Source organism: Schistocerca serialis, chromosome 2 (assembly GCF_023864345.2).
Source record: "Schistocerca serialis cubense isolate TAMUIC-IGC-003099 chromosome 2, iqSchSeri2.2, whole genome shotgun sequence".
Taxonomy (NCBI): Eukaryota; Metazoa; Arthropoda; class Insecta; order Orthoptera; family Acrididae; genus Schistocerca; species Schistocerca serialis.
In genome coordinates this window covers 908,352,811-908,380,151 of record NC_064639.1, presented here as the reverse complement: position 1 = coordinate 908,380,151, position 27,341 = coordinate 908,352,811, and the positions used below count along the sequence as shown (strand labels likewise).

General features: G+C 44.2%; 1 protein-coding gene across 1 annotated transcript in view; it reads left to right on the top strand.

The window, feature by feature from the left end:
* Positions 1-27,341, top strand: part of LOC126458264 (vesicular glutamate transporter 2-like) — a 175,961-nt gene that overhangs the window by 134,742 nt on the left and 13,878 nt on the right. Inside the window, exons 6-7 of the mRNA XM_050095188.1 lie at positions 6,600-6,727; positions 26,241-26,367. Coding sequence (XP_049951145.1) covers positions 6,600-6,727; positions 26,241-26,367 — 255 coding nt within the window. The remainder of the gene's footprint in view (positions 1-6,599; positions 6,728-26,240; positions 26,368-27,341) is intronic.

The window sequence follows — 27,341 nt, the reverse complement described above, 5'->3', positions numbered from 1 at the left end:
TTGCATAATTATTGTTTTTCGGCTGAAGAGCAGCGCATATGCTGCTGCCAGCCCGCTCCCGGATGGGGCATTGAAACACAATAAAGGAAAAAAAACAAAAAACAGTACGATATAGATTTATAGCAATCTTCCACATAAGATAAAAAGAATTTCATCATTTCTGATGTTACTATCTCAGCGTGGGTCACGTCGCAATCACTCTATAGTCGTATTAGTGCTCAGGAACTCAGAGGCTCTTCTAGCCATTTTACGTAGCTCATAGGCAAAGTAAGTTCCACTACCTTATTCATAGGGACCGCACCTGACCACACCTATATATATCTGAAGACTAGTAAAATTATTATTAAACAGGTTTACTCCCCTCTAGCGGTCGACTTGTGGGCACTGAATAGTATAAATGCTTCAGAAAAATTATCTTTTGGCGTAATTACGTGAGATGAAACCAAATATCTATTCTTTTATCCGTCACTATGCGAACCAAGGATGACTGTTAACACTACGATCCATAAGCACAATAATCTCTTGTAAGCGTATTAAAATTTCAAACGCAGGAAATGATTAATTATGTAATTTGTGTTCAATTTAGACGTCTCTTGAATAATAAAACTGACAATGTTTCACTGTTGTACCATATCAGATAGATGCCATGCTTTGAAAATCATTCCTAGATTCATAGTTTATATCACTTCTCGTTACCACTATAAATCTGAGATAGACGTCACTTCCTTTTAGCGTCATAAGGTTTATACATTTTCATTCAGTGATAATAGTAGCACTTCTTGATCTTCACACACATCTGCATCCATGAACCCTGGATGTCAGCAGAGGACTGTTCAGTCTGGTGGAGGCTCTGTAATGGTGTGGGGCGTGTGCAGTTGGAGTGATATGGGACCCCTCATGCGTCTAGATATTACTCTGACAGGTGATACGCACATAAGCACGCTGTCTGATCACCTGTCGCCGGCCGCAGTGGCTGAGCGGTTCTAGGCGCTTCAGTCTGGAACCGCGCGACCGCTACGGTCGCAGGATCGAATCCTGCCTCGGGTATGGATGTGTGTGATGTCCTTAGGTTAGTTAGATTCAAGTAGTTCTAAGTTCTAGGGGACTGATGACCTCAGATGTTAAGTCCCATAGTGCTCAGAGCCATTTGAACCGTTTGATCACCTGCATCCATGTCCGCCCCCGGTAGCTGAGTGGTCAGTGCGACAGCCTGTCAATCCTAAGGGCCCAGGTTCGATTCCCGGCGGGGTCGGAGATTTTATCCGCTCAGGGACTGGGTGTTGTGTTGTCCTAATCAACATCATTTCATCCCCGTCGACGTGCAAGTGGCCGAAGTGGCGTCAAAGCGAAAGACTTGCACCAGGCAAGCGGTCTACCCGACGGGAGGCCCTCGTCACACTTCATCACATCATCACCTGCATCCATTCATGTCCACTGTGCATCCCGACGGACTTGGATAACTCCAGCAGGACAATGCGACACGCAAAAGTCCAGAAATGCTACAGAGTGGCTCCAGGAACACTCATCTGTGTTTAAACCCTTCCGCTGGCCACCAGACTCCCCACAGATGAACATTATTGAGCATATCTGGGATGCATCGCAACGTGCTGTTCAGAAGAGATCTCCACCCCCTCGTACTCTTGCGGATTTATGGTGTCAGTTCCCTCCAGCACTACTTGAGACATTAATCGAGTCCAAGCCACGTCTTGTTGCGGCACTTCTGCGTGGTCGTGGTTGCCCTACACGATATTAGGCCGGTGTACCAGTTTCTTTGGCTCTTCAGTGTAATTTAAGTGTTAAAAACATAGGCCACAGCATCTGAGGGAAGCTTCCGGCATCTTCTTCCCGCGCACGGCCTTTGGTTCCCTGACGTCTGCGTCCGACGACTTCAACATTCCGGCCCAGGTGGAAGATTCCTTCCGCTGCCACTTAGCTGCTGCACCGCTTATGAAACGTGAGAAGCAACATACACACACATTTGTTTGTTTAAAAACAGAAATTTACATAATTTATACAAACATTGCCTGTGTTTTACTACACTTAACATGGACAAGTTCAAATGTCGTTGCTGCAAGAATTTGTACTGTAAAAAGCCCTGTATGATAAAACATTCTCACTTTTGAGTGCCCAACCCTGAGATCATTCTTCCTTGATCGCTGTTTCTATTCAGCAGCACCATCTTTAGAAAATGTGAAATATGAGACTTTAAACAAGAAACTGCACAATATCTTACTGCAAGTAGTGCAAGCAGCAAGCACTCTTGTAGAACGAATCACAAACACATGCCTGAGAGAGAATGCACTTATATACATATAACATCAAATATTATAGTACACTTCTCTTAGAAAACAGGAATATGAGAAAAAAAATGAACGTAGTCAGACGCGAATCTGCAACGCATTGCTCTTCACTTTCGAACGCCGCATCTCTATTTTTTTCCGTTCTAAGAATCTGTTTTTTCGTAATTCTTCTTCACAACGTCCATACGCATGTCGCAGGACACCCCTCAAACACCATCGATGCAAACTTCACTTAGCTTTCCCTTTTTTTTCAGTTCCAGAGGGTGATCACCCCTCTGACCGAATATCATGCATGACTAACCACGCTGGCCATATGTTGCGCTACACTAAGCTTCTGTAGCGTGCGATCTTGTTTTGCATATTACTATCTTCTGAAGTTTTTAATCGCTGGTATGTTATTAACTGACATTTCCAGTGCGCAACAAAGAATTAAAGGAGCACTATTTCAAACCCCCTAATTGCCTCCAATTGCCACGAATAAGTTTGAAATTTGGTTCGAAAGTGCCTATAACCTGCCTTTGTAATAGCGCAAAAGCACGGTTTCCTGAGACGTCGCCATCGTGCTCGGCGACGCTTCAAACAGCAAGCTGTCGACACTTGCGGTAAAAGGGCCACAGGCCACGGTAGGCAAAGCGCACCCCAAGGGTGTCGGAAGGGGTCGACTAAGCCTGAGGCGCTACAGCAGCCTGCCAGCTGAATTTGCGTTGAAGTTTCTGACAGGCACATTTTTTACATGCCGAAGGACGGTGCGTAGGTGGCACTGAGGGTATTGTTGAACAGGGGAGTCTTCTAGGTATCTTTTCCCGTTTTACATTGAAGCGCCAAAGAATCTGGTATAGACATGGGTATTCAAATACAGAGATATGTAAATAGGCAGAATAAGACGCTGCGGTAGGCAATGCCTATACAGGGTGTTACAAAAAGGTACGGCCAAACTTTCAGGAAACATTCCTCACACACAAAGAAAGAAAATATGTTATGTAGACATGTGTCCGGAAACGCTTACTTTCCATGTTAGAGCTCATTTTATTACTTCTCTTCAAATCACATTAATCATGGAATGGAAAGACACAGCAACAGAACGTACCAGCGTGACTTCAAACACTTTGTTACAGGAAGTGTTCAAAATGTCCTCAGTTAGCGAGGATACATGCATCCACCCTCCGCCGCATGGAATCCCTGATGCGCTGATGCAGCCCTGGAGAATGGCGTATTGTATCACAGCCGTCCACAATACGAACACGAAGAGTCTCTACATTTGGTACCGGGGCTGCGTAGACAAGAGCTTTCAAATGCCCCCATAAATGAAAGTCAAGAGGGTTGAGGTCAGGAGAGCGTGGAGGCCATGGAATTGGTCCGCCTCTACCAATCCATCGGTCACCGAATCTGTTGTTGAGAAGCGTACGAACACTTCGCCTGAAATGTGCAGGAGCTCCATCGTGCATGAGCCACATGTTGTGTCGTACTTGTAAAGGCACATGTTCTAGCAGCACAGGTAGCGTATCCCGTATGAAATCATCATAACGTGCTCCGCTGAGCGTGCGTGGAAGAACATGGGGCCCAATCAAGACATCACCAACAATGCCTGCCCAAACGTTCACAGAAAATCTGTGTTTGTGTTAATGACGTGATTGCACAATTGCGTGCGGATTCTCGTCAGCCCACACATGTTGATTATGAAAATTTACAATTTGATCACGTTGGAATGAAGCCTCAACCGTAAAGAGAACATTTGCACTGAATTGAGGATTGACATATTGTTGGATGAACCATTCGCAGAAGTGTACCCCTGGAGGCCAATCAGCTGCTGATAGTGCCTGCACACGCTGTACATGGTACAGAAACAACTGGTTCTCCCGTAGCACTCTCCATACAGTGACGTGGTCAACGTTACCTTGTACAGCAGCAACTTCTCTGACGCTGACATTAGGGTTATCTTCAACTGCACGAAGAATTGCCTCGTCCATTGCAGGTGTCCTCGTCGTTCTAGGTCTTCCCCAGTCGCGAGTCATAGGCTGGAATTTTCCGTGCTCCCTAAGACGCCGATCAATTGCTTCGAACGTCTTCCTGTCGGGACACCTTCGTTCTGGAAATCTGTCTCGATACAAACGTACCGCGCCACGGCTGTTGCCCCGTGCTAATCCATACATCAAATGGGCATCTGCCAACTCCGCATTTGTAAACATTGCACTGACTGCAAAACCACGTTCGTGATGAACACTGACCTGTTGATGCTACGTACTGATGTGCTTGATGCTAGTACTGTAGAGCAATGAGTCGCATGTCAACACAAGCACCGAAGTCAACATTACCTTCCTTCAACTGGGCCAACTAAAATGAGCTCTAACATGGAAATTAAGCGTTTCCGGAAACATGTCCACATAACATCTTTTCTTTATTTGTGTGTGAGGAATGTTTCCTGAAAGTTTGGCTGTACCTTTTTGTAACACCCTGTATAAGTCAAGTCTCTGGTGTAGTTGTTAGATGGGTTACTATTGCTACGATGACAGGTCATCAAGATTTAAGAGAGATTGCGCGTGGTTTTATAGTCGGCGCTCGAGCGATGGGATACAGCATCCGGGGCAGCGATGAAGTGAGGATTTTCCCGTACGACCATTTCACGAGTGAACCGTGAATATCAGGAATCCGGTAAAACATGAAATCTCCGATATCGCTGCGGCCGGAAAAAGATCCTGCGAGAACGGGACCAATTACGACTGAAAAAGGTGGTCGTGATTGTCCGTCGTACATGTTGGACGTTCACTCTACTGCTTCACAAACGTCTCTAATGCGTTCCTACTGGTGTTTTAACTCTCAACTGAAATGCTCCAATCCGTTCGGGTGTGCCGTTTTACCAGTAGGTAGTTCTCATGGTAATTGTGTGTATGTTTACAAACAACGTCAGGGGTGACCTTCCGATCGGTACAGGAACAGTCACAATGGCAACATACCTGTACGACAGATCAGGGTTACGCAACACTTTTGTTGAAGTGTGTAGTTCTGCGTACCCTTGATTAGTTCGTAGCATAGTAACAACAAAAGTTTCCAGCCTGTTAATACGAATATTTGAAGTCGTGCTTGACCGTAAACGGTACGTCATTGATGTATACCAGGAATAGGAGCGGCTCTTGGATGGAGCCCTGTGGCTCACTGTAGGTTACTAGTCCATCCCCTGAATAATCTGTCCTTCATTTTAGAGACGTGAGCTCAACCAGATACTTTCTTTTGAAGAGATATGAGCGGAAGCACGCACTACAGACACCTTTAATTCCATAACTTTCTAGATTATGTAACAGCAGGAAGTGCTTTACAAGTTCAAATGCTTTTGTGAGATTTATAAAGAGCAAGTTCAAATGCTTCTGTGAGGTTTATAAGGAATCCAGAAAAAGAGTGTTTCTCGTCGGTAAAAGCAAAAATCGCTACTTTTACTTATCCGCCTGTTTCCAGCCTGTTAATACGAGTATTTTAAGTCAGGCTTGACCGTAAATGCTACGTTATGGACATTTTCAAGCATGGTCGCCTACTGACAGCACCAGTCTTTAGGCATCAGGGCGACACGCCGCTCAATAATTTCCATGTTCTCCTTTAATCACACCGGACGAGGCTTACAAACACTCAAGCAGTACTCGACAATAGTTTGTTCATGCTGAAATCTGAGCTTCCCTCTCAACCGTTATTTCTGAAAAAAAGGTAAAGAGTCTCGGATGATATATTTCCAGAAAACCTGGGGAAGATCTGTAGAGATCTTAAGAATAAAGTTACCATCATGCGGCATAGAGAATAACATGCTTTCTCCGTGTTGTTTCCACGTCAGAAGAATCATTTACTCATCACGAAAGACAAAAAGGTAGCCACTTAAACATGCACAAAATATCCATTTAGCCATAACCTGCTGTGATTTTAATCCCGTCTTCAGCGTAACCATATTTTTCCATAAAACGAAGTTAAATGTGTACTTCCAGCATTTAGAATAACGCTGTACTTAAAAGAAGGACATGAATACTTTTTTCAATTTCTTTTTCCATTACTGTTGAGGGTTTCAGGTATGTGTCATCCGTCTTTAGATAATTAACATCCACAGATAATTTAATATTTTAGAACTAAAACTCTAATTTTAAAATGCCAAAATTCATTGTATAAATTAATTGTTATGTACATGGGCATGACCAACAGAGCCTAGTCGCTATCTTTAATTTGTTAACCCTTTTGTTACCACAGAGACTTATAAAATCGATGACTGGTGTGTGTATTAGCATTTCTGTTTCATTATTGAAGTATCACCTCAATGTTTATTTTCAGGAGCAATTGCTGTGTTGTGGTACGTCGTATGGTTCATGTGTATCGCTGAGGATCCTTTAGGAGACAAAAGAATCACCAGTCAAGAACTTGAATTCATACAGTCTTGTCTTGGGGAAGACAGAAAGACGGTATGTATATTTTACCACATTTTCTCCTGTATTCTGGACTCCTTGGGTTGGATCACTGGTCCACTACTGTTCTTGCCTTATATGTAATACCTATAATTTTAATTGATCGGGAGGCAGAGTTATTCTTGGTTTCAGATGGACGGACAATCATTGTTGTGGAGCCAAGCAAAGAAGTATCAACAGAGAAAGTGGCAAATGAAATTTTTGTGAAAGCTACAGACTGGTTTTGCACAAAAGGGCTAGCTTTAAACCTTGAAAACCAATTTTGTGCAGTCAAAAATAATAATAGTACACAAGTTTCTTTCAAAATGCAAAAAAATTATTTATGTATCTACATGCTGACCATTTACAGTTTTTTCTGTAAAAAGGATTAACTATCTCTATTCAAGAATCCCTCTGCGGTATGGAGAAACATTTGTAATCTTCGTTTGAAAACGCTTCTGCTGTCTATCAGACATTTTATTTCAGTCGGGAGTATGTCAAAGAGTTTTATAGCTGTATGTTTCACACCTTTATGTGCCAAAGATTCATTAAAGGGTAACACTCTGTTAGTCCCAAATTCGGATAGATTCATATTAACTGCTTCTTCCTTCGCTTCTTGCTAGAACAGCTTGGTACTTATAAATGAAAAGGACGAAGAATCATTGCAAAATAAATGAGTCAGAGTCTGTGTCCGTATGGGTTAAAGGAGCTCTTAATTGCAGAAAGATTAAAGTTGTTGGAGTTGTGACAGATTATTATAGAAATTGAAATAAAGTTCAATTATAGAAATTGAAATGAAGTCCTCTTCGTTCTACCTGTTCTTTATCCTTATCTATATTACATAAAAAAGACTACACATTGATCTTGCCAAAAGCCGTGAAGCGATTCTTTTTGGTGTTGTAGCCGACAGCTGTAACAACAGAACTTATAGACAGTCATGATACAATAACTTAATGCAGGAAAAATAGACGAATAGAAAGGAGCTCAGCATGGGAAGCATTGGAAAACTGTGAGGATTAAGTGAAGTGTAGAAGAGCGGAAATACTGAGCTGTGTTTGGTCTTTTATTATTAAATTAAGACTATGGACTAGATGCTTGTTGATTTCCAGGGCTTCCAACAGGTTGAGCTTCTCGCCTTTGTTAGCTAAGTAAAGGACATGGGACTGTGGTTGGTAACTATGACCCTCATTCAGCACATGCTTAGCAAATCAGGTGTATTGAGCAACCTCCAACTGTTGAAAATACACAAAGCCGTTGTGTTCCTCACATAGTAGCAAATTTTATTATTGCTAGATTTCAGTGTCCAACTTTCCTTTCAAAGCTTCGTTGAGCATGGGAACAAATCAGAGGCGATCCTATAAGACATCAGTGAATCAAAATATTCAAAATATTTTAACTTACTGACTTACATATCCACGAAGTTTGCTTTTATTTTTATGGCAAGACTATCTGAAATTAAACGTTTTAACATGTCTGTTATATGGTTTTTCCATTTTAAGTTTTCATCAATATGTACACGTGACAATACAGAATTTCCAATCCTGTTTATTATTTCTTGTCTCTTCGGCTCATAAATGAGTGAAATATGCAGCTATAAAACTCTTTGACAAAGCCCTCATTGAAATAAAATGTCTGATAGACGGTAGAAGTGTTTTCAAATGAAGATTGGAAATATGTGGTAAGGTATTATATGGGACCAAGCTACTGAGGTCATCGGTCCCTAAGCTTGCACACTAGTTAATCTAACTTAAACTAACTTACGTTAAGAACAACACACACATCCATGTCCGAGGAAGGACTCGAACCTCCGACGGGGGTAGCCGCGTGGACCGTGACAAGGCGCCTCAGATTTCTCGGCTACCACGCGCGGCTCAAATGAAGATTAAAAATGATTTTCTATACCACAGAGGGATTCTTGAATAGAGATAGTTAATGCTTTTAAAGAAAAACTATAAATGCACAGCATGTAGATATATAAATATTTTTTTCCATTTTAAAAGAAAGATGTGTTCTGTTATTAGTCAGTTAGCAAGTTCCAGTCATAACGTTTTACTCAAGTATGATCTATTGAACACGTTCTCACTAACAGAAACGTTGTATGTCTTCTTCATACATCTCACGTACCAAACCCGTCCTCCTCCACCGAGGGATCTGACTGTCAGACGGAGTTTTATAAACACAAACTATGAGTTAATAAAAACTAATAATACTTGTCTTCGAGGAATGTATCATTTTACGTGTCTCAGTCGTTAACAAGGTCCTTTACGCTGTCCTTATTTCTGACACTGCGGCTTTCACAAAACAGTGCACAGATTCTCTCTTTTTCATGCAGATTCGATTATGCGACATTCATGCTGGTCAATAGCAAAGCACCTACAACAAGTGCCTTGCAACATATGCGTTGTAGTAGACAACAGCCACTCCTACTAAGTTCACAAAACATTTGTATGTGATTCCCTACAATACTTTGACCGAAGAGTGCTTCGTCCACGTACGTGTACGTTTACAGTATCGGTCCAATGAATAACATTCCTACATGCACTGATGTGCAAAACTTAAAGACGAAAGTAACTTTCGCAGGTTGCGTCACTGCCAAGAAACGTAGCTAGATGAAACTTGGAGCACACATAGAAAGAACTATAACAGTATAGTACAGAAGGTAACTGAAAGGCATACGCAATGAGACAAACAGAAATGACACTTTTATTGAAAGACAGGATCACCAGAGTGGAAGGCGGTGGGTGGGAATAAACCATTAGGACAATTTTAGTTAAGAGGGCATTTATTCGCAGAAAATGCATTCAAATGGGCCATATAAGTCAGGCTTAGAGAGGCGAGGGTGAGCCAGATCATAGTGGCGGGCGAAACATAGTTCACAAAGTTAATGAACAGTGGCGTCTGCCATTCTGACAAGTCAGAATGGTGGGGCGGCTACAGAGACAAAGTCCGCGGCGCCGCAGCACCGGGAGAGGTAGGTGGTGTTCACAGCTACACGGCGTGCGGCGGAGAGAGCCTCGCCAATGGGCGGCGGGGTACGTCTGGCACAGCCACGCGGCTTCCTCCACCCTGATTGGTCAGAAGCCGAGAAACCCATGGGGGCGGCATGGAAAGTTCCGAAGTGTGGCCTGGTCTGCGTCGCTTAGGCGGCGTTACCTCGTCAGCACACGAGGGAGGTGCGTGATCGAGATTGCTCACCCCAGTGCTGACTTGCTGTTGCCAGACCGTGGGACGAGAAAATTACAAGCAGCCGAAGCTGCCGGCTAATGCTGGACCATAACGAGAGAATGAAATTAATCTTTCAGAATAAATTAACAATAGGATCCCCTACTATCTGGCTCAACCTTACAGTAATTACAGGAAATTCATCACGATACATGATGGTCCCCCGCACATTACAGTTTGCAGGACATGGTTCTTAATAGAGTGTGTGATCACCATGGGCAGCAGTACACGTTCTGAACGTGCTCCCATACTGGTCAAAAGGTTGGTAACGGGTTCTGTTGGTAGGGCGTTCCATTCCTCCACAAGCGCGGCTGACGTGCTGCAGTGTCTTCCCAAGGCATCCCACACGTGCGCGATGGGATTTGAGTTGGGCGAATGGGCAGACCACTCTATTCGCCGAATATCTTCTCGTTGCAAGAGCTCCTTCGCCTGTGCTGTTCGATGCGGTGGCGCGTTGTCATCCATAAAAATGAAGTCAGGGCCAAATGCACCCGTGAAAAGACGCACATGGGGAAGCAGTCACACTAACGATGATCGATGAGTGTACAGTGGTCAAAGGTTTGGAGATCAGCAAGCTGATGCAACCACATGCGTCCCCACATCATAACACTTAGACCACTAAAAAGGTCATGTTCGACAATTTTCCTGGCCGCATTATGTGTTCCCACCACTCGCCATGTGAGGGTACATCCAGCAATATCGAACAGGTTCGTGTTGTCCAGGTGTAATGGTGTGGGGAGGCATAACGTTGCATCGGCGTACTAAATCTTTGAACACAGTGCATGGGCCTGTCATCGTTATTGTGACACCGTACTTCTTCCCCATGTGCGTCTTATCAGGCCGTGACTTCATTTTTATGGATGACAATGCGAGACCACGTCGAACAACGCAAGTAGAGGGGCTCTTGGGACGAGAGATATTCAGCGAATGGACTGACATGCCTGTCCTCCCGACTTGAATACTATCGAGCACGTATGGCATGCGTTGGGGAGCCATACTGCGGTACGTCCACATTCGCCAACGACCATCAAGCAGTTGTCAACCGCGCTGGTGGAGGAAAGGAACGTCCTACCATACAAACTTACCACCCTGGCGGGCAGCAAGGGAGCACGTTGCCGTGACAGACACATCATGCGAAAGTCACTTTCGTCCATACGTTTTCCACACCAGTGTAGTTGTAGAAGGCGATTTCCTTTATTTGCAACTACGCATACGATAACAGACGTTGGTTTCGAAACTTTTGTTCATGTAATTTAGGTGGATACCAACTAAGTGGATCGTTACAATTTTGGACGAAAAATATATTTCCATAGTAAAAATACCTGGACGAATACCAGGACTCAACTGGCACACAAATTCACTTAGTTTTGGTTCCAGAATGAAAGAGAAATAAGTCTTTGAAAAAATCGTCATATAAAATCATCAAGTCTACAATGTTATTATTACAGTACTTTAGATGTACGCATATAATTAAAGTTTTCTTGAAAAACACGAAGTTTTAATTTGTTTAGCTCCATTCGTACTTTTTCTGGCAAAACCTCGCATGATGAAGCAAACATTCTAACAAGTGAAACTGCCCATCGCAGCCTCCTAAGATTTAGTGGTAAGAAGGCCCACTGGATAGCCCGTCAGAAATTGATCAAGCACGAAACAGGAACAAGATGCATGAACTGTGAAAGAAAGAGATCGCAGCCCCCTAAGATTTAGTGGTAAAATGGCTCATTGGATAGCCCGTCAGAAACTGATCAAGCATGAAACAGGAAGAAGATGATTGAACTGTGGAAAAAAGAGGCAAAACGGAAACAGTTAACTGTCCAAGATCACTATGAGCGACAATCAGCGAACTGATTGAGCATGGTGGCGTGGTTATGTGGACTGCAAAGGGGAAGATCTGGGTTCAAATCTCCCTCGTGGCCCCCTCCCTTTTCATTCTTTTTTAAACATTATGAGCTGTCCGTCCGGTCGTTGATGTATCCGTTCCCTTTATTCAAATTTATGTCTTTATCGTCGTGCAACGTCTGTTTGCAACAGCGACGTGTAACGAAAGGACGTCCAGACGTACGTACCTCCTATTCGTTCTACAAAAGTACCGCATGTTATGCCTCTTGTGTTCCGTTTCGGAAGTTTTGACTCGAATTGCTTTGTTGTACCATAGCTCACACTCGTTTACTTGGTGTTTCCATTTATGTCTATGAGACATCTCGCTAGCTCTCACTATTCATCACATTTACTTGTGACGTTAATATATTCTTACCACATGACTCGCATTCTATAACCAGTGTACAGTACGACAATGGCCAAGACCACAGAAGGAGAACAGACACGTCAATGAAGGGACGGAGAGTTCACAAATTGCGAAGGGGAAAGAAAAAGGCCCTGAGAGAGAGCTGAACACGATCACCCGCTTTGCAGTCCATCACCGTGACTAGACGACCACGACGCAGTTGCTCTAGCAAGTCGCTCGATGTTGCACTTCTTGAGCTTCGCCTGTTCACTATTTCTATTTTGCTTCTTTTTTCACAGTTCAGTGCACCTTCTTCCTGTTTTCATACTTGATCTGTTTTCATCTGTGGACGGGCTGTTCACTGGGCCATTTTACCATTAAATACGGGGGAGGGAGCGGGGCGAGGGGGAGTCTGCGAGGGGGAGTTTCCCTTCGTTGAAAGAAATCTCTGACATGGGCATGCTGAACACAGTGAATTGGCAGATTCATGAAGACAGACGATCATACCACTGAACCCCATTTACAAAATTTCGAGAATCAATGAAGAATCCAGGAACATACTGCAGCCTCTTAACTATCGTTACTGCGGGGACTGAAGACAGGACTTAACTAATTACAGCACGCATTACAGTCATAATTCCCATGCTTCAAACAGAAAACTCAAAATCTCATAAATGGCAAGTACCATCGGCCATGCATTACACAGTGGTTTGAATGAATAAGTAGATGGAGACTGAAAACGAATAGCCTCAGTTAATTGACATACCATGAAAACCTTGTACCGTGTTTGTTTTATTCTGAATGTGTTTCTTTTGCAGACGGTTAGAGGCTCCATGTCAGGAAATGCACTGCCCCTCGCGCCTGAGGTTCGAGTACTCCCTCGGGCATGTGTGTGTGTGTGTGTGTGTGTTTGTGTGTGTGTGTGTGTATGTGTGTGTGTGTGTGTGTGTGTGTGTGTTTTGTCCTTAGCGTAAATTAGTTTAAGTAGTGTTTAAATCTAGGGACCGATGACTTCACAGTTTGGTCCCTTAGGAATTCACATACATTTGAACATTTTTGAAAGCTTAATATTGTGTAAACACTCTATACAACCGTTACAAACCTACTCCCAACAAGACTCTTTTCTATTGCAGTACCTCATGTCGCACAACAAACTATGGATCGATAACTATAGAAGCTGAAATAATGAATTACAATTTATGCTAAGACCGGGACATGAACCTGGACCTCCTGCTTACTAGGCAGATGTGCTATTCACAACATTACCCTGCTGTTGAGGCAGTCCAATGCCCTCCCTAACACAAACTTCAGTTCACAACTCATCCCATCTTGATTTAAGAAGTGGAAAATCAAGATGAGCTGAGGTCTGAATTGAAGTTTGTGTTATGGGGGGCGTTGGACTAGGGTAATACACGCAACTATGTTAACCACCATGGCAGAGTGGTGTAGTGGACAGCACCTCTGCCTAGTAAGCAGGAGGCCCGGGTTCATATCCTTGGGACGAATTTTAATTCATACCTCAGCTTCTGTTCTCATCGAAGATAAAGTTGAGACCCAATACGTCTCCAAGAAAATGTAATTTCGAACTATGGATCGTTTATGGAAGATGACTATGACAATGAAAAGGTCTGTCATCTTTCCTTTCAGATTTCTTTCTCTCTTTCTCTCTCTCTGTCTGTCTCTTTCAATGCTGCTGCTAGTGTTTTATCTGTCGCTTCTCTGTCTTCGACTTAATTCGTTTCTTTTAGTCGCCAGTAAGCAGTTCATATAATCGCGAATACGAAATTTTTGGCTCATGGCTGACGTCTTCCCAACAAAACATAAAAGTTTCCAATACAGAGATTGCACAGACCTCTGTTTAATCTCGTTAACTGCCTGTTTCATAGGTCATAACTGAACGTGCCAGTATGATGTGAAACTGGTTAGCTTTACAACTTTAATACATACAGTGATTAATACTTAACTTTGGTCAGTCTCTCTATCTCTCAGAACACACACACACACACACATCTACAACCATATTATTACACAGTCGGAAATTATTATTTGGAGTTTGTGTTTGAAGTTAAATATATCATCTATTATATTCTTTACATCACATGGGTAGGTGGTCAAAAATTTTTATGACGAAAAGCCCCACTCCTTTCTATACCACATTTACGCTAAGCGATGACCACGGTAAGTAATTTCTTCATACAGTACTACATTCATTAATGTTACGGTAGTTTTGAAACTGTGAATGTTGACAGCAAAATTCGCAAGGTAAAAATCGTCTTCTGATGGTGTGAGACGCAAGAATAACAATTCATGTTGGTTACCTGGCCCCAAAACCACCGGATATCAATGACATTTATGTCGTATGGTATGTCAAAATGGTTCAAATGGCTCTGAGCACTATGGGGCTTACCATCTGAGGTCTTCAGTCCCCTAGAACTTAGAGCTACTTAAACCTAACTAACCTAAGGACATCACACACATCCATATCCGAGGCAGGATTCGAACCTGCGGCCCTGAAACGACTAGAACCGCTCGGCCACCGCGGCCGGCTATGGTATGTCAAACACCACTTCAGAACTCTGAAAGCATCCCATTGTAATCTGGAAAAAAACTGCTAGGACAGCTGCTGTTGACTAGATCGGGTCACGTACAAAAGATTTGTGGAATCTTTGCCACGATCATCAGCAAGACCCGAGGCATTTGCAGCAATGGGATGGCATGGTTGTCCGCGACAGCTTGCACTACTGTAGTCATTGACAGAGCCGTTCCCGTCTACAACTTTTTAAAATTCTGTAAAGAGATAACGGCCTTTTCTCGTTACCATATCAGTACTAACGACTCTGTTTTGTTCCACCCATTGTGAAAAACCGCTCGTGTTAACGATACCCGGAAATGTCAGATGAATATTTTCATCTCTCATTTGCTATTGCTAGGGGGAAGCCGTTCACACACAGGGAAACGCAGAATCCGTTTAACGAAAATCGAAGCCACACATGTTCTCCCGAATTCAATAGTATAAATGAAACAAAACAGTCCCATACACATAAATGAAGTAATGTTTAGATAGCTCGGACACGTTGTACACTCGATATGATCAAAGCCATAAAGAAATACACCAACTCTCAGCTTTGAATAATTTCAGCAACCGGCATACCCCCCCCCCCCCCCCCACCCCCTGTAGATACAATGCAGTCGCGAAATCTTACACACACAGACGATTTCAGTGGTGTCGCATGCTTCTGCCTGTTGCCACAATTGGTCAACGGGCATTCTAAACAGTACCAACTCGAACAGTCTGTGCTCAAACATGCTCAACAGGAGGGAGCTCTACGATGAGCGGTGCCGACTGACCGCCGTGTCATCCTCCGACAGAGGCATTTGGTTGTGCTGTGGAGAGGCATGTGGTTAGTACACCGCTCCATCTGCAGTTGTCGGCTTTCCCAGCCTTGGAGCCGTTACTTCTCATTCAAGTAGCTCGTCGATTAGCCTCACGAAGTCGGGTGCACCCCGTTTTAGTCCTCCCTTCAGGGAAAAATGCCTAGCAGTACCAGGAACTGAACCTGAGTCCTGCACATGGCAGTCAGATGCTCTAACCATTCAATTGAATTGGCAGACAAAGCTTACTGGAGGACACGGAACGTGAAAAACCTTGTACACATGATGCAGAAAAATGCAGATGGCTGTTGTCCGGCTGGAAGGGCACATTTTCTGACGTTTCAGGCACGGCAACTAAAAGGGCTGACTAATGTTCTGGATGTCTTCTGTACTATACTGCGCATCCTCGACGCATCCATTAAAGACCTCGACTTCCAACACAGTTTTGCCTAGAGCTAGAGCTGGCCCCGTACGTCGATTCCTAACACAAACAGGCTGGTGCTGGGCAATTGATCGCCCTAAAAACTGACACACCGAGACAGAATGTAGCCTCACAACTAAATACGTCTATTGGCATTCATTCCTCCATTTGGTCTTTCGCTACTCCACTTGAAAAGGGCTGCTCAATGGTGAGACACAGCCCGGAGAGTTACACCCGCCCTCAAACCTCTGCTTCCCACAGACAGTTCTGATAATATTGCGATGGTAAATAACGGTTACCGCCGAGTAATTGTTCTTCTGAACAGCATCTCATGGGAGCAACCAGTTGCGTCTTTAATTTGCGATCACTTGTACTTAGATACTTCGACTACAGATGGCTCTGTTTAAAAAGAGTAGCTCGATGTAGTCATAGGGTGAAGCCGTACACGTCTACATTCATGTCCCACAACTAATTCGCTGCAAATAATAACCTGTAGCTCTGGTCCTGCAGTCAAAACGTCTGTTCATTGGCTAGAATTGAGAACTAATAAAATGCACAGGAATACAAAATAAGTTAAGTGAATGATTTAATAAGAAGGGTTCAGTTCTAAAGTGTGTAATTGCTGTAGAGGACCGAGAATTATAATGAACAATGTTTATTCAAGAAAGCACATCTCAAATAATCGGGAAGTGGCCTTGTGATGTTCAGTTAAAATACAGACAGGAAACACTCTTATCAAATGCAGTGAAGTGTAGTTCAGAGGGTTATGAGAATAGTAGTAAAATTCCCAAATTAAATAGTCATCAAAGAAACGCGAAAACTAACTTAGTTTCGTAATAACAATACACGAAATGTTCACCGGATCAAAACAATTCAGAGTTCAACGTGATAATTAACATACTCATACTCTGTCTATCCTCAGTTCCATAATACAAGTGGTAAAAGTTAGAGTCCTACTTTGGAGCACATGCAGACGTCTCGAAATATAAATTCCATTCAGAAGTTAAACTATGTTAGCGGCCGTTAACTGCCCAGAGTCAAACACCTCCACGATTGAATACCACTCGTTACCTCAGGCAGGTCTCCCTCCTTCCAGAACTCGCGTAAAAGTGCCCATAATTGCTTCCTTGAGCTTTTCACTCGAAAGTGTATCACTCTCCACTTGCACTCTTGTAGTGTTCCACCACTGTCTGCTTTTCCATTGGCTGAAGTCCGTCCCCACCAAAAATACATCGTTCTTAAGCTCTACAAACATGATTCGACTCTTCTTCACCATTTCTATGACTAAACTAATACATTTCAAAAATATTTGGATAAATAAATGTTATAAACATTCAATAACACTCAGATCATTCACAATACTTACAAAGAAAGGTTTGTTCGTTAATAAATAAGCTACTCTTCTTGCACAAGCGCGCTCCCGTTGAATGACAACGAATTGGCGTTAAACATTGTTTCAACAATTATTTACGCCTTCTTGACAGAAGAGTCTTTTCGTTCGCTTTTCAGTCATGGTGTCTGCTAACACATGCAGCTGACCACTTTTAAATTAGTAAAGTTTATTAACAGCACTTGCAGTCAACATTTAAATTAAGTTATTGGCAAAATACACTGAAGCACCAAAGAAACTGGTATAGGTATGTGTATTCAAATACAAAGATGTATAAATAGGCTGAATACGGCGCTGCGGTCGGCAATGCCTGTAAAAGACAAGTGTCTGCCACAGCTGATAGATCGGTTACTGCTGCTACAATGGCAGGTTATCAAGAGTTAAGTGAGTTTTAACGTGGTGTTATAGTCGGCGCACGAGCGATGGGACACACCATCTCCGAGGTAGAGATGAAGTGGGAATTTTCCCGTATGACCATTTCACGGGGGTGTCGTGAATATCAGGAATCCGGTAAACTATCAAATCTCCTTCATTGCTGCGGCTGGAAAAAGATCCTGCTAGAACGGGACCAACGACTCAAATGAATCGTTCAACTTGACGGAAGTGCAACCCTTCCGCAAATTGATGAAGGTTTCAGTGCTGAGACATCAACAAGTGTCAGCGCGCGAACCATTCAACGAAACATCATCGATTGGGCGTTCGGTGCAGAAAGCCCACTCGTGTACCCTTGATGACTGCACGACACAAAGCTTTACGGTTCCCTCCGGGCCCGTCAACACCGACATTGGACTGTTGATGACTGGAAACATGTTGCCTGGTCAGACGAATCTCGTTTTAAATTGTATCGAGCGCATGAACGTGTACAGGTATGGAGACAACCTCATGAATCCATGGAACTTGCATGTCAACAGGGGACTGTTCAAGCTGATGGAGGCTCTGTAATGGTGTGGGGCATGTGCAGTTGGAATGATATGGGACCCCTGGCACGTCTGGATTTGATTCTGACAGATGACACGCACTTAAGCATCCTGTCTGATCGCCTGCATCCTTTCATATCCATTGTGCATTCCGACGGATCTGGGCAATTCCAGCAGTATAATGCGACACACCACGCGTCCAGAATTGCTACAGAGTGGCTCCAGGAACACTCTTCTGAGTTTAAACACTTCCGCTGGCCACCAAACTCCCCAGACATGAACATTATTGAGCATATCTGGGATGCCTTGCAACGTGCCTTTCAGAAGAGATCTCCACCACCTCGTACTCCTACGGATTTACGGACAGCCCTGCAGTATTCGTGGTGTCAGTTTCCTCCAGCACTGCCGTCGTGTTGAGGCATTTCTGCGTGCTTGCGGGGGCGCTACACGGTATTAGGCAGGTATACTAGTTTCATTGGCTCTTTGGTGTAGTTAGTACACAAAAATGACAAAATGTGAGGTATTCATGCTGTATTCATTTGCAGCGTAGCTGCGGAGGATACGATGTTCTGACAAAGATTTGTATTGTTAGAAGATATAAAATACATAGAGATAAGTAGCTATCAGAGATGATAACCATAGTGCAATGCTATCGTCTGAGATATCGTATGTTGAAATCGCATAAAAGTTGTTAATTAAGAGTTTCATTGTGAAAATGTTTATTTGCTGTGAAATATTAACTTCTGTAGTTGTAAAGACACTAAAATATCGTTGTGTCATTGGATGCGCCCAATTCTTCTGAGATCGCAGATGTATTCAACTTTGTACATTAAAAATTGATTATAAACTGTCTCAACCGCAAAAACATTTATTTCGATGGTAACTGCTTTTGGTCAGCGTTGGACCATCCTCAGACCCTCATACCATGTTGGAAGGTGGTGGCGGTGAATGGAGTAGGTGTTGTAACTCCACGAACGTCAAACTGGAGTTACAACATACGTTATCTTCACCACCAACGCCTACAGTCATGGTATGAGGGTCTGAGGATGGTCAAACACTGACCGAAACTGTTTACCATCGAAACAAATATTTTTGCGGTCGAGACTGTTTATAATCCATTTTTAAAGTACTTTTTGCCAGACCGCTGTTTCCCCGCAAGAAATGTTCTCAGTAATTACTTACTCAGATTTGATTGAATACTTGATTGTAAATTATTATGCGTTCTTAGAACTGTAAGAAGCCATTCTTCAACTTGTCTGACACTCCATTTTTCATGCACCTTTGCACAAAGGCCATGCGAGCAACAGCCGTCCAAATTCCCAGCTTTGGGATTTAGCCGTTTCTGGCGACGCTGCTTGTCTTCGTACCTAGACTCTTCCGGAGCAGCCAAGTACGTCCTCGCCCTGCCGACTCACACCCAGCCAAGCAAGCAAATTCGGCTCTCCCCAGTACCAGCCATAGGTTAAGGAAAAACTCGCCCACATGCTCGTAACGTTACAGTATCTCTGGGTGCAACTTTGTACCTTGTTTGTGACGCCTTCAGCGATGGCGACTCATCCCAAATTGTTCAATTGAATATATGGATACCGGTCGTCAGCTTCGTCCCACAACGTAATAAGGATGTGGCATGTGGAGTCTTATGTGTGCAAACGGAGAGAGAACAGAACACTGACAATATTTATTTGGTGCCTCTATATGTCGCGCTGACATTCTGCTCTGCAGCGTAGCACGAGGTGTAGGTTCTTTTGGAAGGTGGCAGTTTGCTTGTGAGTCGGAGCAGCCGACGTACGTGAACACCAATTTTACGTATGGTGAACTACCGTTGTTTGTAGCGTAGCTCGAGGTTTAACGTAAGTCTGGAAGGTGACAGTTCGGTTATTAGTTGGCGAAGCTGTATCGAACGCTTCAATAATTGCTCACTGATGTGGCTGTCCAGACGAGAACCTGAACGTTGGTGCTCTCCGGAAGAGTATGTGTATTTTCCTCAAACCACTGGCGCCAATCCTTACATGCACAATACTTCTTCCGTCCAATGTGCTGGACAGTTCTTCGTAACCGAGCGATTTGAAGGAGTTTTTCGACATTGGACTCATGTTCGGCACGACGTCGTCTCATATCCCCATACAGTTTTACATTTTCCTTGACTTCTTAAAAATCGATTAAGGTGAATGGTGGGATGGTGTTCTTGAAAGGGTACGGATGATTTCCTTCCTCATCCTTCCTCAATCCGAGTTTGAGCTGCGTCTCAAATGAGCACATCATCGACGCGACATTAAATCCTAGCCTTCAATTTCATCTAGTTCTCCGACATGGCCTTCCTACTTGGAGAAGGGCGGCAATATGAGCTTTCAAAAAATCATTTATTTACACGAACTGTGCTGATGGATGCCACCCTTACGTGTGTACAGTGTTTACTAAACTATAGTGGTGTTCTAGAAAACAGACCATTTTTAATCAAAAACAGTTGAGGGTTCTGACTAGGTCTTTCTTAATTCATTCACTCGACAGACTTTTGTATCACTTTCATTTTTTACTCCAGCAGAACCTGATGAAAATAAGATGTTCTAGGTCATTTTCTTTGGCGAGTTCGCTCTTCCTTTTCTGCCAGTGTGTGTATTTGGTTTCTGTGTCGAAATGCAAACGAATCTCCGGCATCAGACATCAGTCCATATACCCCTGCTCATCGGACTACACCTTTTAGAAACCTGAGAGACCGTGTGAGAGATTAGATGCGGTGTTTCGTTTACAAAATGTAACGAGCGATGTTTCGGAATGTCGTCGCCAGCAACGGGTTGTGAAAGGCGCCGAAAGGTTAACCTATTGTTAAGAAGCTTTGCAACCTACAATACAGTCATTTCGGTGACAGAAAGAGCCACCGATGTTTCACGCACGCAGAAGACAGCAACTAGTCAAAGCAAGGTGGAAACCCGTTATTCAGGTGTCTTTCATTTCGTGGGAATCTAGACGGACAACACAACAGTGCATCTGTTTAGCTGTGGATAATACTAAGTTCTTCAGCCAATTTGGCAGCGCTAAAGAAAGAGAGAGAAAACGAATGGAAAGGAGAAAAAGCTGCCAGGCGACGAAATTGTAGTGGCTGCCATTGGTGGAAGCAAGGGCGAAATATAGTCAGTGATAGTAAAATGGAGCCACAATGTCTCTGCAGTGCTTGGAGAAGGGAACCCATATTGTTACAAGAGATTGCATACTAAATTGATGGAAATGGAATGGGTTACACCATGAATACCTGTAGTAGACCCTACTTAAACTGATATTCCAATATTTGCATGCCTGTGGGATATGTTGATTAGAATTTTATCCTTAGGCGGGCTTACTTTCGTCGTTTTCAGTACGAGGAAAGACCATTCCACAGAGACGAATGGTATTATTACATCTTGGCCGTTGGGTGTGTCTAACTTTTCTGGAAATTTCCATGGGGAGACTACCTCACAGCATGCTAAAAAAACGTGCGTGCAGCTTATCGCGATGTTTCGGACTTTGAGAAAAGTCGAACCATTGGTTTGAGGGTCCTACCAACAAACTGCTCAGACAGGTGGCTAAGGTGCAATGACTGCAGTCGTCTAAACGAGACGTAGTGCCACTCGTGTGTCCAGTATTGTTGCTGGCCACTAAAAGGGTCGCCCTGCTAAATGACCATGGTGCTCCAAACGTCATAGCACTGTCCGTGTGCATACAAGTCTTGCTGTAAGCAAGCCCATTTCTCAACCCAACAGAGGTGACGTGGCTGCACGATCGTGCATGACCGAGCAAACACTACGTCTCTGCCCTCTCGGGCGCTAGTCACATGTGTTCGCTGAGACCCTGCCTTGCGTTGAGTATGGCCCTCCTGAAGTCCTCCTGCTTCCATGTTCACATGACAATCGTGATATGCCGACCTCTGCGAGCAGCAGTATTGCGTAATAATAACCTGTAGTCTCAATAGGCCACGATCGTAGCATAGTCAAATTTCGACTCGTGCTGGCGGATCTTTTCCCTTGTTAGACCACCCATAAAACATTCAGATGTAATTTTACGAGCGTATTGTGTCGCTGGCGTTGCAGTGAGAACACAACCCAGGTAAACAATGCTGGACAAGCTTATTTATAAAGTTATAGTGTAACAGGATCACCTTCTGACAGTCGGAACTTGAGTTATGCAATAATGGACTGCTGGGCGAAGGCCCCTGGGAAAATGCAAAAGTTAATTTCCAGATTCGCTTTAGAATGAAAAGTTAACAATATGGACCATTAAGACGGCCAGTCCCAAAGCCCACACACGTCCCTGGTGCAGACGCCGCATCTTGGTGATGCCAGCTGATGGTGCTGATGACTCCATATGGTGGAAGTTGCTAGCTGGAGTACGGGATTGAAGATCCTGATGGTTTCTTAGCGACAACTCTGAGTGACGAGCTGCATGCTGTGCTCGGTTAATGGTCCAGAGAACTTGAAGGACTGAACTGACCTGGTATATCCTGGGTGCTGGACTAAATATCGTGCAGATACCAGGATACAGCAGGATCTATTTGCGACCACGTGATGCAGAGGAACGTGAGTCAATGAGGCCAGGGACTTGTGGCGGCCAAGCTGCCGTGCGTGCAAAAACCTTTAGAATGTCGTGTGCCACAGAAGCTCCTGTGGCTCTTCTATGTTGTTCACCCGTTTGACATTGGTGTATAGTTGGTTGTTATGGTATAGAGCATCTAGTCCCAACATAGCAGTTTTTAAATGAGAAATCTGCACTGTAGTCTTTCCTTATACTGTACGCTGAAATGAGATTTTTTTCCCCACGCAGATTTGTGAGTTTGCTCTGAAATGCTAATAATACATATAAACAAGAATACAGCACCATTCATTTGAGTTTCAAACCCGGAATTCCGGTTTTACATTTCACCAGTAACCGTTTTGGCTATCCGGGTCACCCTCTTGGACTGACCCAAACCAACATTTGTCACTGTGTGTCCACATCCTGCACTCGCACTGTTGTGATTCGTGCACAGTGAGAGATTTATTATTGTCGCAGCCTGTGTAGGCATGTAATACTATTTTGCGTTGTTTGTGTTTTACGGTGTACTATGCAATGTCCTTCAGAAATGCATGCATGTCTGAAGGGACATACAACCCTACGATCTACAGCTGTATGAAAAATTTTTGGAAATTTGTGGTAAGTTCCTATGGGACCAAACTGCTGAGGCCATCGGTCCCTAGGCTTACACGCTACTTAATCTAACTTTAACTTACGCTAAGGACAACACACACACCCATGCTCGAGGTAGGACTCAAACCTCCGATGGGGGTATCCGCGCGAACTGTGGCAAGGCGCCCCAGACCGCGCGGCTACCCGACGCGGCCAGCTGTATGAAATAGAAGAACTATACAGGTTGAAAACTAATAAAACCGATAAACTGCAGGGACGGATTCCTGACTGGAAAATTAGGATAAAAAGATCCAATGAATTTGTGTAGCCGGCCGAAGTGGCCGTGCGGTTCTAGGCGCTGCAGGCTGGAACCGCGTGACCGCTACGGTCGCAGGTTCGAATCCTGCCTCGGGCATGGATGTGTGTGATGTCCTTAGGTTAGTTAGGTTTAACTAGTTCTAAGTTCTAGGGGACTAATGACCTCAGAAGTTGAGTCCCATAGTGCTCAGAGCCATCTGAACCATTTTTTTGAATTTGTATCCGGAAATGCATTGTTGCCATCGTATATGGCAATGAGGAATGAAAGTTCTTCTGACCACATGCCATGTGCTCCTTGTGTGTTTCAGTCTGTGTGACTGAAGCAGCGAACTGTATGCAGCAGAATCGTCTGGTTTTCATGTCGGGAAGAAGCCGAGACGGTGTTTGTGTACGGCCAAGCAGATGGAAACGGTCGAGAAGCAACACGGCTATACCAAAACAAGGACCCTCACAGACACCAACCACATCACAAAACATTTCAAGCCCTTTTTGGGCGTTTGTGTCATCATGGGTCCTTCCAGGTTCAAATGGCTCTGAGCACTATGGGACTTAACGTCTGTGGTCATCAGTCCCCTAGAACTTAGAACTACTTAAACCTAACTAACCTAAGGACATCACACACATCCATGTCCGAGGCAGGATTCGAACCTGCGACCGTAGCAGTCGCGCGGTTCCGGACTGAGCGCCTAGAACCGCTAGACCACCGCGGCCTGCGGTCCTTCCAGGTAGACAAACGTGCAGGGAGTCGGCGGACTGTGTGTACACCAGTTGGAGGACCAAGGTCTACAGGATATTGAACTCCGGTAGAAGCTCCACCCAAGTGGCCCGCCAACATGGTGAAGGCCAAAGTACAATTGTGTGTGTCTGTATGGCAACCGCTATTATCACTATCACCTACAACAAGTGCAAGGATTATCAGCAGCGGATTTTCCTCTACAAGGATTTTGCCGACGGATTTTGCATCAGACCATCACAATTATGGGATTCCTGTCCTCCTTAACGACGAAGCAACCTTTACCAAAACTGGCACCATCAACTGCATAATCGACGTCTGTGGGCGACAGACAATCCTCGGAGAACGGTTGAGGCGTGTCATCAGCATCGGATCAGCATCAATGTGTGGGCAGGCATACTCGGCGACCACATACTTCGACCGGTTATTATCCCACAATGCCTCGACAGAGGAACGTACCTCGGATTCCTGCGGAATATTCGGCCCGTGCTGCTTGAGAACGTGCCTTTGGCAATACGACAGGTTATGTGATTTCTGCATGATAGAGCACCACCCCTCTACCGCATTACAATTCGCCGACATCTCACGAACATATTCCCCAGATGTTGGGTAGGACGCGAAGGCCCTGTAGCATTGCCCGCTAGGTCGCCGGGCTTAAATTCCCTATATTTTTACCATTGGGGACATCTGAAAAGCGTTGTGTATGCTGAACCAGTTTCTGATGTGCAGATCCTTCAACTGCGTTTCGCGACGTGTGTGATGCTATTTGGAGAGAGGCCGGAACGTTCGAAAGAGGTCAGCAGTCCATAACGCGACGTGGGAAAGAGTCCATTGCATCCCATGGAGGCCAGTTTGAACATCTGTTGCGACGTGGATGCGATGCAACTCTATACTGTGTTCTGGGACGATATGCTGTCGTTGCACGCACACCTTCCATTTTTGGACACGTGTTCATCAGACCTTTTTCCCTCCATTTCCAGTCATGAATCCGTCGCTGCAAATTGTTAGTTTCATTAACGTCCACCCTGCATTCCCAACTGCAAATACAGTTAGGCTTCAGCTGCACAGTCGGGTATGAGTCTCAGTCCAGCACAAATTTTGATGTGTCGCCAATACGTTGTCTAGTGAAGTCTAACGCTAGTCGCAGTTGCGAATACATTTCTTCTGTTTTATACAGCTGTAGATCGCAGGAGTGTCTGTTCCTTCAGACAGACATACATGTCTGAAGTATACTGCGTAGTACAACGTAAAACACAGACACTGAAAAATAATAATTTTATACTTGTTGCATACCGCCTTAATTAGGACACTTCTCCCCGTTTACGAGTTCTTACATTTTCTTTCAGAAAGGGAAATATGGGTCGTTGGATTGCAGTATTTGACGGCAAGCGCACGTTATTTCATTTGACTTGTTAATTTTTAATGGTACTTTGGCTTTACCTTGTGATCATACTGTGTTATCTCGTATTTCCTTTTGCAGAGGTGCCTCCCAGACGTGTGACCACGCTGAAGCAGGACCTTCATTACAAACACTATGCACACAATTTCACTGCTGCTCCCAATACAGGAACTCACACATGCGGGATGACATTGACGGGACAGAAATCATTTCTCCTTACGTTCACAAGTTTTAGCGAGATACAGTATAAAGTCACCTTCGTAGTCGTTTGTTGCAGAAAATTGTCTCCAAAATTTGTTGCTAGCAGAGATATTGGGCGAAACACGAAATTTGAACATGAATGGATTTTTTATGTAAAAAGCGCTTTGTAAAATTGGAATAAATTACTATCTTATTTTACAGGAGAATGTTCACATTCCTTGGCTGAAGTTCTTGACATCGCCGCCGGTCTGGGCCGTGTTATTCGCTCACTTCACTGAAAACTGGGGATTCTACACGCTGCTGACACAGCTGCCAACGTACATGAAGGGTAACAACCAGCAGAATTCGTTACACTTTTATTAATTCAGTCCGCCACACGGGAACGTATAAAACTACTGTGCAGCTTGGGCAGCTACAAAGAAATGTCTTTTATTACATTGTTACACGGAGGTCAGGACGAACAGTCGCAGACAATTCGGTGTAACTAACGGATTGAATTACCAAAGCAGTATTTAACAAGCTTCACAATGGCGAAGGATTCCGTTCTGTTGTTGCGCCAAGCCAATAAGTTTGCATATGTTCAGTTGATTCTCCAGGGCGTAACCATTTTTTAAGATGATTAGTATGTGTTGTGGTCTTCATTCTGAAGACGGCTTCGATGCACCTCTCCAAGCTAATAATCCTGTACAAGGTTGGTGTCTTCGAAAAGGCCGACGAGGTAGGCCTCTCTGGCTTCCTGCAGGACCATGACGGCGGAGATTAAGAAGCGTAGGTCGGCCTTGAAGCCCTGGGCGATCTCGCGCACTAGGTGCTGGAAGGGCATCTTTCCCCCGCGAGCACGCAGAAGTGTCGCAACAAGACGTAGCATGGACTCGACTAATGTGTGAAGCACTGCTGGAGGGAACTGACACCATAAATCCGTAAGAGTAGGAGGGGATGGAGATCTCTTCTGAACAGCACTTTGAAAGGCATCCCAGTATGCTCAGTTTGGTGGCCAGCGGAAGTGTTTAAACTCAGAAGAGTGTTTCTGGAGCCACTCTGTAGTAACTTGGACGTGTTGCGTGTCGCATTGTCATGCCGGAATTGCCCAAGTCCGTCGGAATGCACAATCGATATGAAAGGATGCAGGTGATCATACAGGATGCTTATGTGCATTTCACCTGTCAGAATCATTTCCGGACGTATCAGAGGTCCCATATCATTCCAAATGCACATGCCCCACACCATTACAGAGCCTCCACCAGCATGAACAGTCCCCTGCTGACATGCAGGTTCCATTGATTCATGAGTTTGTCTCCATAC